Raw genomic sequence first — 12828 nt, 5'->3', positions numbered from 1 at the left:
TTGGCTGTCCTTGGACTCACTTTGTAGACCAGGCTGGCCTCGAACTCAGAGCGATCCACCTGCTTCTGCCTCTCGAGTGCTGGGATTAAAGGTGTGTGCCACCACGCCCAGCGTCTATCTTAAGTTCTTAAGTTACATGTTTTGTAGACAGGGTCTCACTATGCAGCCATGACTGGACTCAACTCACAGAGATCCGCCTGCTTCTGCCTCCCGAGTGCTGGGATTAAAGGCCTGTGCCACAACTAAACTGGCTTAAGTTACAACTTCATCACCTCCACAAAAGACCCAACTTCTAAACAGTACGCAGGAATAGGCTTCAGGGTCTGGGACACAGTTCCAACTACAATATCCATAAGACTGCACCGTGGCCATGCGAAGCAGAAGACACATAAGCAAATATATGAAGAGGTCACAAAGAAAGGAAAGTGGGTACGGGAACAGACACTGGTTTATGGAACCCCAGCCACCCCAGCCACCCCAGCTAAGCGTGGTGAGCAAGGCCCCAATGAAGTTACAATGCTGAGCCCTGAACAAGGCAGAGGCAGCAATGCGAGCACTGGAGGAGGGCACTGCACGCAGGTGGAACTGCCCCAGGAAGGGGGCAATAAGGAAGCAAAGGTGGAAAGGATGGAGGATGCGCAGTCCTGCTGGCTCCCGGGGGAGGGAGAGGCGGGAACTGTGTGGGGACAGGGGGAAATGAAGAGAGCCGCAGCAGGTAGGAAGGGTAGGAAGCTGCCACACAGTCCAGGAGAGAACAAGGATGCTTAGCGGCTGGACTCTCAAGTGACGGTAGCAAGGGAAGGCGCTGTACAAACCGTAGTGTGTTTTCATGTTAGAGTCGTGGGACCTCTGGGTAGAGACAGGGCTGGCTGAGAGAAAGAGGAATCATGATGTCTATCGGCTTTTTGTGACAGGGGATTGTGAGGTAAGGGAAGACTGGGGGAAGGGCAAGCTTGTGTGGGAGGAGTCCCAACCCTACAGCAAACTCCTGTTTGAACTCAGTTGAATTTTGTTCAAGGTATCATCCTAAGAACATGGCGTGCTTCCCGTGGGTCACAGCTTCCGTACAAGCTGTTTCTCAGAAACTGCAGGGAGAGGAATGCTCTTCCTCCTAGATCCTCTGGCTGACAAACGAGGGCATATGGGACAACTATTGAGTTTTATCTGTTGACACTACAAAGTGGCTAATTTATGAGCTCGCTTGGTCTAAGGAACCATCATTCGGCTAGCTTATCTCAGAGCTCCGAGGGCTATCAACCATCCTGTTTTCCTTTCAAGCTGCTGTGATAAAATACTCCAAGATAAAAGCAACTTTAAGAGTTTATTCTGCTTACAATTCCAAGTTAGAGTCTATCATTCCAGGGAAGTCAAAGCAGGAACTTGAAGTAGCTATTCATACCAAGACCCCAGCCAAGAGCACATCCTCCGACGAGGCCACGCCCCTCCACACACTAGGGCACACCCAGATGAGGCCACACCTTCTAATCCTTTCCAACTGTTCCAATGCCAGGGGACAGACCATTCAAACACATGAGCCTGTGGGAGCCTTTCTTTTTCAAACCACCATAACGACTATGCTCACCACTATACTATCAATGCTGTACATTAAAAAGAAAAGAAAAGAAAAGAAAAGAAAATGTAGCTTTAATACTAGTCAGTGGAGCTGGGCAGTGGTGGCGCACACCTTTAATCTCAGTATTTGGGAGGCAAAGGCAAATGGATCTCTGTAAATTCAAAGCCAGCCTGGTCTACAGAGTGAATTCCAGGGCAGCCAGGGACTGTCTTGGAAAAAATACACTTGCCTTTTAAGGAGACTCTGAGAGAGGCTCTTGATATAAGGTTAGGGCAGTATTTGCCAAGCACGCTTGAGGTCCTAAGCTCAACGTCTAGCACCAAGAAAAAAATCCTGCCTTAGGTTAGAGCTCCAGGCCAGCCTATGTAATGAACAGCAGACCAGGCTGGGCACACACTCCTAAAAAATAAAACTGGGCCAGGTGTGGTGGCTCATGCCTTTAATCCCAGCACTTGGGAGGCAGAGGAAAAGTGCATTTCTGAGTTCCAGGCCAGCCTGGTCTACAAAGTGAGTCCAGGACAGTTAGAGCTACATAGAGAAACCCTGTCTCAGAAAACAAGCAAACAAAATGTAAAAAGAATATACTGGCACATCCACAAATTTAACGGTTCACGACACAGCCATGCATGCTCCTAGTGGCTAGAGCTGGATCTCCTTTGGTAAAACTTGGGCCTCAGCACTGCAGGACCCAGGCTTAGTAGTGGACCTCCCAGACTCGTGAGGTGAAGGTAGGAGGATCAGAAATTCAGGATCATTTTCAGTAGTTCAAGGCTCAGCCTCCCACGTCCTGTCTTTCCAGGTGTGTGCCACCACCCAGCCCTGCTGTGCCTTTAAGAGTTTTGTTAGTTGTTGGATCAAGGGCAGGATGCCCAGTACTTTCATGAATTCAGGAGCAACACAGGAAGAAACTGAAAATCATGCCAGCATTGTAGGTTTAGCTCAGCTACCAAAGCCCAACAAGATGGTTCCTTGCCAGGTGACGTCTCTCAGGACTCAAATTCCGGGGAGCTTCAATGTTAAGATGAGTAAAGTACTGAGCGTGCTTATGTGCTTAGTGAGTAAGACTTTTCAAAAAGGTGCGGCTAGAGAGATGGCTCAGCAGGTAAGAGTGCACAGTGTGAGCTCATCTCCACAGGACCTGACACCTTCTTTTGACCTTAGTGGGCACCCGCACACAAGTAGCATGGAGTCATACACACACACACACACACACACACACACACACACACACACACAGAGAGAGAGAGAGAGAGAGAGAGAAAATCTTAACACAAATGAAAATCTCAGCACAAGAGACACAAGGTCCACTGTAATCACTTGCTTCCAGATTTCAGTTCTGAACTGTAGAAGGATTAACTAACTTCCCTAAGGGGAAGAATGGCGGCATACAGAGGCAAAGCTCTAGTTCAGGTCTGCTCTCCTCAGCTAGGGACCAGAAAAGGCCTTGCTACCTAAAGTGTGACCCGTGGACCAGCAGCACCCGAGTGTTGGTGAGAAATACAGATTAACAACCCCCTCCGCCCCATCTGGACACTGAGGCAGACTGCGTTTTCAGATCCCCCAGGAGGTGTAAGTGGAGAGCTGGGGTCTTGTGACACTGCTGTACCAGCCTTGCTGGCTTGTGCCTAATAGAGAAGGGGCCCAGAGCCAACTCTGAAGGCTAAGCTGTCCCCTTACCTAGTCCCTGTGGTCACAACAGCCATCCCTCTCCCTACCAAATGTTCCCCCAAGCAGGCAGGCAGGCTCTCGTTCTGAAAGACCCATGGCTCAGACATTTGCTTCTAGCTAGGCATATGCTTCCCCGCAGGCAGAGAAGGTATCTGCGACTGTGCAGTTGACCAGAAGGCCACAGCCAAATAGTAAAGCAGGTGTCACATGGCATGGCTGCCTCTCAAAGGTCAGTTTTACCAAGTGGAGCAGCCGCTTCCTTCTCTGCTATTGACTACTGGTGGGTGGGGCCGACAAAAGAGAGGGGTCTGCTGAGGAGGTAGGACATTGGTCATAGCTTAATTTCTCTGGGTAAAGATGACTTCCACCCAGAATCACCAACACAGCCACATGCACGCTGCCCTCATAGGCAACCCTGATGGTAGGGAGGAAGGCTCCATAGATGCCAGGCTCTGTCCAGCCAATCCTCATTTTACTCTTGACAGGATAATGGGCTAGCCATGTCTCCTGGACCTGAGACATACTACAAATGGTATGTCTCCTCCACTGACAAAGCCCATGGCAGCCCTCAACCAGCGAGGACATGTGTGGCTCTGAGCCTTTCCAAGACCTGCCAGGACGTATGCCCTGTTCTCAGGACATACGTAGCTTTGCCCGAAGCAGACATGGTCTGAGGACAAAACAAGGAGCTTGCCTGCACACTGGGCATGGGCTCCGGGAGAGCAGGGGAGATGACCATCATCCTCTGGGGGTTAGCATAGCAGAATGTGCACAGAGGAAAAATGTCAGCTCCCTGGCATGGCAGACCTCCCTAGGGAGTCCATTTTCTTATTAAAAAAAAAAAAAAAAAAAAAAAAAAAAAGAAGCTGCTGCTGCTTCTTAGAGCTCCATGTTCATACTTTAGGACATGTTCCTGTACCTTGGGTCATCCAGGCCACCAGAGCAAGTTGCTGCCCGTCCTCTGAGGCTAATGTGCTCCCAGAGAAGCCTGCTCTGAAACACTTGTTAAACCAGGAAACTTCGGGGACAAGTAGCACCCTGCCAGCCCCATATGTCATAAGTACAGACAAGTGTGACCTGCCAGGTGCAGCTAAGCCTTCCCACACAAACCTTGGCGACGCCGCCAGCGCCTGCCCAGCACCGCCTTTGCACACAGCACAGCTCTGAACACCTGCCTGGTGGGGCATCCCGCTCCCAGAACAGGCTAAGCAGGGAGAGGAGACATCAGGCAGCAGATCTGCTCCCACGCTGCCCACCTCACTTAGGAGCCTCTGACTCAAAACCAGAACTTGGGATGGCCCAGCCCTATATCTCACCTCTAACAGTCCTCACATTCCAAGGAGTGCCCTTGGGGAGCCTGAGGTGACAGCATTTCTTCTGCATGGATGGCTTAGTCATTGCTCTATTGCCATGATGAAACACCATAGCCATGGCAGCATTTAAAAGAAGGCATTTAGTTGGGAGCTTGCTACTATTTCACAGGGTGAGTTCATGGAGCAGGAGCCAAAGGCTTACATCTTGATTTGCAGGCCGAGAAAGTGAGCATGGGCTTTTGAAATCTCCAAGCCCATCCTGGTGACACACCTCCTAGTCCTTCCCAGACAGTTCCCGCAACTGGGGACTAAGCACTCAAACGTAGATGAGAGGAGACGACTGGGACCATTTTCATTCAAATCCCAGTGCTCTGGAGGCAGAGGCAGGCGTATCTCTGTGAGTTCAAGGCCAGCCTGGTCTACAAAGCTAGTCTAGGACAGCCAAGGTTACACAGAGAAACCTTGTCTTAAAAAACAAAACAAAACAACAAGACACCCATTGGCAAGAACACCAGAGCTTGGCTCCACTCTGTCCCTGAGGGATGCAGACTCACTTGCAAGCGTATAGGACAGAAAGACAAGGGGCGTGTTTCTTCAAATTCATATCTGCTTATTTTTATAGCAAGAATGGTGGTTTACTGGACATGTCCACCAGGGTGGATCTTATACAAATCAGAGCCCCACCACTAACTAGAAGTGAAATCTCACACAAGTGTTTTGTTTTGTTTTTTTCTTCAAGACAGGGTTTCACCGTGTAACAGAGTCCTGGCTGTCCTGGACTGGCTTTGTAGACCAGGCTAGCCTCAAACTCACAGCGATTCTCCTGCCTCTGCCTCCCTGAGTACTGGGATTAAAGGTGTGCACCACCACGCCTGGTTTCAGACAAGTTCTTATCCCTCTCTGTGCCTCAGTTTCTCCAAGTATAAAACAGAGCTCACTAGAATGTGCATTATTCTGAGTATCAAATACATTGATATATGTAAGCCACTGAGAAGAGAAAGCGGCTCGTATCATCAAGCGCTAGGCAGCTACTATCAAGTTCATCCAAAGTCTATTTTACTGGTAAAAAAAAAACAAAAAAACCCAAAACAAACAAAAACAAACAAACCTCAAGCTAACTTACAACAAACCTCCTTGAAGCAAAACAGGCTTGTGATCTGTGAATATTTCCTAACATGAATGCTATATAGGCTGAGTTCTGGGTCATGGCCCTGAGTGCTTTTGAAGCTTTTCATTGACCTGTCTAAATTTTCCTAAAGAGAGAATGAGTCACAGTGACAGGACGTCCTTCCAGTAGGGCCTTAAAAAGTGGGAAATGCCCTTAGCTGGGCTGAGGATGAGGATGGAGCCAGCCTGCCTGCAGGCAGCTTTGTATCCGGCAGACGGGCAGGTAAGAAGTTCTGAAACTTTTACATTTTCAGACACCTCCCTGGCCTGATTTGATTTTGTGTCTTAGTGGGCTACCCACTGTACCACACAGCCCACTCAGAAATGTTTAGGGACTCCAGCCTAGTTCCCAAGTCTGGCTCGGATCAGTTTATCTGGGTCTTGAAAGACAATTCAAGTAGGGGGGAAAATGGGCCCTGTCCTTATTTGGCAGGGCTGCAGAAACTGAGCAGCCAAAAAAAAAAAAAATCACAGAGGGGAAATTAAGCACCCTATATATTCTCCAGAAGTAGGTCGTGGCCCACAGACTGGCACAGGTGCCCAAAGAAGTCCAGCCTGGCAATCTGTAGAGCCTAGGGCCAGAGGACCTCTGCACCTCCTACGCTGAGCTGTTTTTATGTTTTTTTTTTTTTTTTTTAAACTTATTTATTTATTTATATACAGTGTCTGGCCATCAGAAGAGGGCAGCAGATCTCATTATGAGCTACCATGTGGTTGCTGGGAATTGAACTCAGGACCTCTGGAAGAACAGCCAGTGCTCTTAACCTCTGAGCCATCTCTCCAGCCCCTGTTTTTATGTTTTAATCAAGCTATCAAACATAAACAAAACACACTTCTTCCTCCTACTTTGAGAAGCGTATCCCCATGACTAACCAGAGGGCCAAGTCTAAAGTGTGGCCAACAGGAAGAGCTGCCTCAGCCTGGGCCCTTATCTTCCACTGCCTCCTCCATTGGCCTTCTGCCCCTGCCAGGGGTCTCAAGTACATACAGCAGATGCCCGCTACCCCAGGACCTGTTCCACCTGTCCCCACGCCAGCCCTAGAGGCCTATGATAGGCACTTCCATTGGCTAATCAGTCAAAGGGCCTAGGGTGGGGTGGGGGATGGGGGGGTGGGGGAGGGGGAGCTGGGGAGTGGGGGTGGGGGAGGGGGAGCTGGGGAAGTCCATCTCCGCAGCAGGAAGCAGGCCAGGTAATTTGCACAGCAAGCTGCAGGGTGCTGGGGAACAGAAGCACCCAGAAAGACAAGCACAGAGGCTAGTGGGTATAGCCCTTTGGCCAGCTCTAATAAAGAGGTCTCCTCCTGACCCCGCCAGTGAGCCCTAAGGAGAACAGGGGATCCCCAGTTAAGGACCGCTCACACCATTTCTACTGTGGAAATCTGTTGAGTATGAGCTTAAGTAGTCTGTAGGTGACTACAGTTAGTAACAGCGGACTGAACATTTCAAAATGGCTGAAAGGGTAAATTTAAATTTCCCACCAAAAAAGGCAACTGTATTTGAAATGAGTGTTAAATGGCTTAATGTAGTCATCCTACATTGTATAATACATTGTATGTATCATAATACCACTGTCCCCATAAAGATGTCTAATTTTCTAATTTATGCCAAAATAGAACAAATTGACTGGAAATAAGAGAAAGAGTCAATGGGAGAAGAGTACTAAGCCTTACTTGGCACAGAACAAGTTAAATTTTGGAAGGTTCTTTTTATTCACAGGAGTGGGTGGAAAATATTAATTTATCAACATATTGATAACTACTGTTACTACATATAAGTCCATGAAGGCTGACTTTCTATTTCTCTATATGTCTGAACATTTTCTTTTTTTTTGTTTTGTTTTTGTTTTGCTTTTCTAGACAGGGTTTCTCTGTGTAGCCCTGGCTGTCCTAGACTTGCTTTGTAAACCAGGCTGGCCTCGAACTCAGTGATTCAGCTGCCTCTGCCTCCCAAGTGCTGGGATTAAAGGCGTGCACCACCACGCCCGGCTATGCTTGAACATTTTCACAATTAAAAGTTAAAAATGAAAAATTGAGCTACAGGGTCACAAGAGCCTAGTCAGAACTGAAATAATGACTTTGTGACAGAGAGACATGTCTACCTAGTTTTTATGTTTATAAAGAGGGTGCAGAGAAAACCTGCTCTGAGGGAAGGGCCCACATACAGCAAATGTGGGCCTAGTGGCCATGGTGACCTTGGCAAGGTGCTCAGATCGCCCAAGTCAGGGCCTTCCTGTTTGCATCTCTGTTCTGGAGAATCTATGCGATGGCCCCTTAGTTGCTCTTTGTGATGGTAGTCTTGTAAGTTTTGGCTACAGAGCCTGAGAGGTTGAACAGTTCTAAAGGAGCCTAGCTGGGCTCAATGGCCACCGTACTAATTCAAACCAAGTATGGCTGTGATGTCTATATAGACACAGCAGCTGGCTAGTCGGGAAGCCAGCTGTTCATGTACAGCCTTTCCCCGGGGAAAAGCCCAAAAGCCCTAGGAGCATTCACCAACTATCCTTCCTCACTTCTCCCTACCTGCTACCCACCAGTGGGGATAAGGCTAGAGGAGCGCGGGGTGAGTCTGCAAGAGACAGACCCAGAAGATAGCAGATGCTGTGGTCCCAGCACTCGGGGACAGCACGTCTGTGTGCTACGACAATGAAGGCTCTAAACACTAACTCAGGTTACTGTAAAGACTCTAAAAGCCTTCCAAAACTGGCACACGCATCTGTGCATCTTCTGTTTCTGCCCCTGGAAGGATCTATTGTCATCCTCCACATGCAAGATTCTTAATTCTTCAGGAACGGGACTTTGGAGTTGCTCGTTCAACAAACCTCCTGCTAGCAGGCAAGATGATCTTGTATAAAGACCATCTGCAACGTCCACCTTGGAAGAAGAATAGTCTAAAACAGGCGAGGACTGGTTGCAGACTTTATCCCTCAACATCCCTCTCAAGATGGCTCCTCCAGTAGGACAGGGGCTAGGAAGTTGCTGGCACACACTGTGGGCAGAGATTGATGCACTCACAGCTGTTGGCTCATGCATGGAAGCCGCCTGTCATGCCCCCTATAGGAAAGGCCATTCCCCACAAGGTAGGAATCTGTATTCCTTTAGGCTCCCAGCCTAGACTCACTGGGATCACCCAGTATAGGAAACCATGGCCCCAGAGAAACAACAGGCTGCCACACCCCTTGCCCATAAGGAAGGAGTCAGGATTAGACTGCCACAAATGTACTGTCTTCACATTCCCTCTCCCACTGCCACTCCCACTCAGGAACAGGTGTCCTTCCTTCCTTCATGGTGTATTTGTTTGAGGGGGCCCGGAGAGGTGGCCCAGCAGTGAAACACAGAGGATTCAGGTTTGATTCCCAGCATCCACATTGTGACCCACAGCTATGGATAACGCTGGTTCCAGGGAGCCAACTCACTCTTATGGCATCCCCAGGCACTGCATGCATGTGGTATACAGACAGGCATGTTGGAAAAATACCTATAAACTAAAAATTTAAATAAAAATTTAAAAAGATTAGCTGAGTGTGGTGGCACACACCTTTCATTCCAACAGTTGGGAGGTAGGGGCAGGTGGCTTTCTGTGAATTCCAGGCCAGCCCGGGCTATGAGACACTGTCCCCCCCCCCCCAAAAATAATTATTTTTATTTTTTGTGTATGGGTGTTCGGCCTGAATATACATCTGTACACCATACATGCCAGGTGGCCTCAGAGGTTAGTAAAGAACATCAGATCCCCAGAAACTGGAGTTACAGACAGCTGTGAACTGCCTGCAGGCGCTGGTGCTCTCTCGAAGAACAGCCATCCTCTTGAGTGCTGAGCTAACCCTCCAGTCCTCTTCCTTGGTGAAAAAGAAAGGTAAAGAAACGGCCCTGAGAACAGGTGGAGATTTCACACTCAGAGTTAGTCCATCCACACACCGTGCATTTAGGTTGTTTTAAAAGTTTGAGGTGCATGCCTTTAATCCCAGCATTTGAAAGGCAGGAGGCAGGCAGATTGCTCTGAGTTTGAGGCCAGCCTGGTCTGCTACACAGAGAAACTCTGTCTAGGAAGAACCAAAAAATAAAAATAAAAAAAAAATTAAAAATAAATAAAAAATAAAAGTGAGGCAACAACTTTGTGGTAACAAAGGCTCTCTTGTAACCCTCTCCGACATTATCAGCAAATGCTACAATTTCCTTTAAAAACAAATAAAAAGTTTCATCTCCTTGACCAAGAAAAGCAGACCCAAAACAAAAAAGTAATTCAGTTAGTGCTCTACTGAAAACAAATGGTTAGGTGAAGAGACAGAACACAGGGAGGGTTGAGAATGGTACATTTCTTTTCCTTACAAACCCCCACTGTAAAAGCCACAGTACTGTGTCAGCCCTACCACGTAAACCCATCCTGACCTAACTCAACTGCCTGATGGAAGACACCTGTTCCAAGCGGCTCAAAACCACTCCAGCTGGGGCTCGGACTTCCCTTAGCCTTGCTGCAGCCCAACCCGAAAGGCATTTCAGTCCCTTTGATGACACAGTAGCTTTGTATCATGAAATCGGTCTCTGGGTTCTGATAAACGTGTTATGAAGCAGACATCTAAAATGGAATGGAAATTTCCATGGCTTTCTTTCAAGGCTGAGACAAATGACCAAACCTGGACTTCCCAGGACAGAACCCGAACTGGAATAATGCAACAATTATTCCATGGCCCTGTCCACTTTGGACACAGAATACTGGAGACACTGCTTCCCTAATCAAGTGGCTGACAACAAGCCGGCGATTTGCCTTTCCTGTATCTGTGTTTGCCCGCACGCTTTGCAGTCTGTGTATTATTGCTCCATCTGGTAGGAAACTCACAGGCTTACTCAATCTTCCCGTTAATTCTCCCACCTGGAATAGCCAGACCTTGGAGTGTTCTCTACCACACCCAGCTAGATAAACCAGACATTAATGGCATGGTCCAGGAAGTGGGAATCAATGTAGTCCTTTTTAAGACATTTGTGTACACACACACACACACACACACACACACACACACACGCATTGTAGCTGGAGTCAATGCGTACAAATGTGAAAAAAGGACTCGAGGTGCAAAGCACCTTGCAAGTGGGCACTTGTTGCATTTGTTACCTCCTAAATGGTAAGTAATCCTTTTAGTTAGGAGTGCCAGGAAGATGGACAACTGGACTAAGCCTGCCCTTCCAGGCTCATCATTAAAAGCCTACCAATCCTATCTGACTACTGGCTTTATGCTACCTAGACCCTTTTTGCAAATGTCAATTACAAAACGAAGGATCCGGAAGCTGTCCATACCAGGAAGGCATGCCCTGTATGACATCACCAAAAATAGCCACACACAAGACTGTGTTGCCTGAAGCAAGTGTCTTAGTCTCTTTAGGCCTCAGTTTGTTTATCTGTAATACGCGCTAAAACTGAAAAAAAAAAATGCGTAAGATTATGTCTTTAAGGTTCTTAGCACAGTGCCAATCGCAAGACTTCTTCTGAAGTTTATTGATGAGATTCAACGGCTTGCGGTCACGTGCATAAAGATAAACTCACCTGACAGTGTATTTGCTTCCAGTTTTTACGCATGCTTACAGGAAACAAATGAAGGGTGGCATCGACGTTTCTCAGAGTCTGTTGGTGCCTACGTGCCATCCCTCTAGGCAAGGCAAAGCGCCTTAGGTATATTCAACAGGTGCACAAACAAGGGAGCTCTAGATGGACTCCTCAGGGAAACGTCCTCTGGGTGTCCAGAGCATGCAAAGCTTTGTTCCATACTGAGCGCCAGGAGCTCAATCAGAGCGTCTTGGCTTTCCAAGAACAGACGCCAGGGAAAAGCGCACCCGGAGACCCCGAGGCCAGCGCGACGCTTCAGGGGTGCCAGCTCTCTGCTGTCCCCCGCACTACGGACTCCCGTGAAGCGCTCCCAACCCACCCGGGCCCGCCCCGTCGGGGAACCTAGAGCCGCTGGTCCCCTGGTCTCCACGAAGGCCCTTTCCTAATTCCCTCCCTCCCGCGTCGCCACCCGCGTGGGGAGCACTCACCCAGCGTGGCCACCGCGCCGGCCTCGAAGAGCAGGCAGTCGCCGCGGCCCCTCGCTTCCAGCAGCACACTACTCGGGCCGGTGGGGTCCAGCCGTGTCAGCAGCCGCAGCCCTTTGCTCAGAGCCATGGACGCCGCTAAGGGGAGCCGGGGCCGGTCCCGCCCGAGGGTGCGAAGCTTCCAGGAATTTCACTTTGCGGCTCCGGCGCCGCGGGCTCCTCCCAGCCTCCTCCTCCTCCTCCTCCTCCTCCTCCTCCTCCTCCAGAGCCCCGGCCCCGCCCCGCCCCCGCCGTGCTGCCCGGGGCAGGTGAGGTGGCGCCGCCGCCCGGCCGCTCCGACAACGGCTGCGCGCTCCCCCTAGTGGCGAGGCAAGAGCGTGCGCCCCACGGCGGGGGACCTGGACGGCAGGGACCAGGACCAGTGCCCTGAGCTCTCCGCGCCCTGCGGGCTTGCGCTCACCCGACCCGGGTAAGCCCCGGCCCGTCCTCCCTGCGGTGGGTGGCCGCGGACGAAGGAGATTCCACACATTCCTCGCCGCAGAAGAGGCTGCAGCCGCGGGGAGTCTCAGGAGCCGGGACCCTGACTAGATTCCCGCAGCCTTATAAGGGCAACCGGGGGCTGCGGGCTGAGCAGGGGCGGGAAACTCCGCCGCCGCCTCCAGCTCACCTTCTCGCGCCCATCCAGGGCGGCGCTCCCTCCTACCCTCACCCCTACCCCAACGCGGTCTGCGACCACGGATGGGGCTCTTGGGCCCCACGCCTCAGTCTACCGGGGCGGCACTCACCGTGAGGCGACGATTGAGTACATACTTGTGAGTATTGTGTGTGCCTGACTCACTCTTTTAATGCTGCCTCCTACCGGGGACTTTGGGTCACAGTCGGAGCCAAACTGTGATCTCGGGGGGGGGGGGGGGGGGCGGGTGTTCTGCGTCTGAAAGAGCCGGGATGTGACATAAAGGCCCCTCTACCCTCCTTTAAGACACGCCCTTGACCTCTCTGAGCTGCACCTGGCCTCACCTATCAGGCTGTCAGGTGGGGAACAGTGCCTCTCCCACCTGAGGATCTCAGCTCGGGTTCTTGTTTAGCA

At 50.1% G+C, this 12828-nt stretch overlaps 1 protein-coding gene across 5 annotated transcripts in view; it reads right to left on the bottom strand.

Annotated features, from left to right (window-relative positions):
• SYNJ2 (synaptojanin 2) overlaps positions 1–11963 on the bottom strand; it is a 102678-nt gene extending 90715 nt beyond the window's left edge. For 4 of the 5 annotated variants that reach the window (XM_084777531.1, XM_084777532.1, XM_084777534.1 and 1 more), the window contains exon 1: positions 11745–11963. In XM_084777531.1, the coding sequence (XP_084633657.1) occupies positions 11745–11871 (127 nt within the window). In that variant the 5' untranslated portion in view covers positions 11872–11963. The remainder of the gene's footprint in view (positions 1–11744) is intronic. The other variant, XM_084777535.1, reaches the window with a different exon arrangement.
• Between the last annotated feature and the right edge of the window lie 865 nt (positions 11964–12828).

The sequence above is a fragment of the Acomys minous genome (genome assembly GCF_964271855.1).
Source record: "Acomys minous genome assembly, chromosome: 3".
Classification (NCBI taxonomy): Eukaryota; Metazoa; Chordata; class Mammalia; order Rodentia; family Muridae; genus Acomys; species Acomys minous.
The sequence above is the reverse complement of the archived record's forward strand: the minus strand, read 5'-3'. Positions and strand labels throughout refer to the sequence as shown.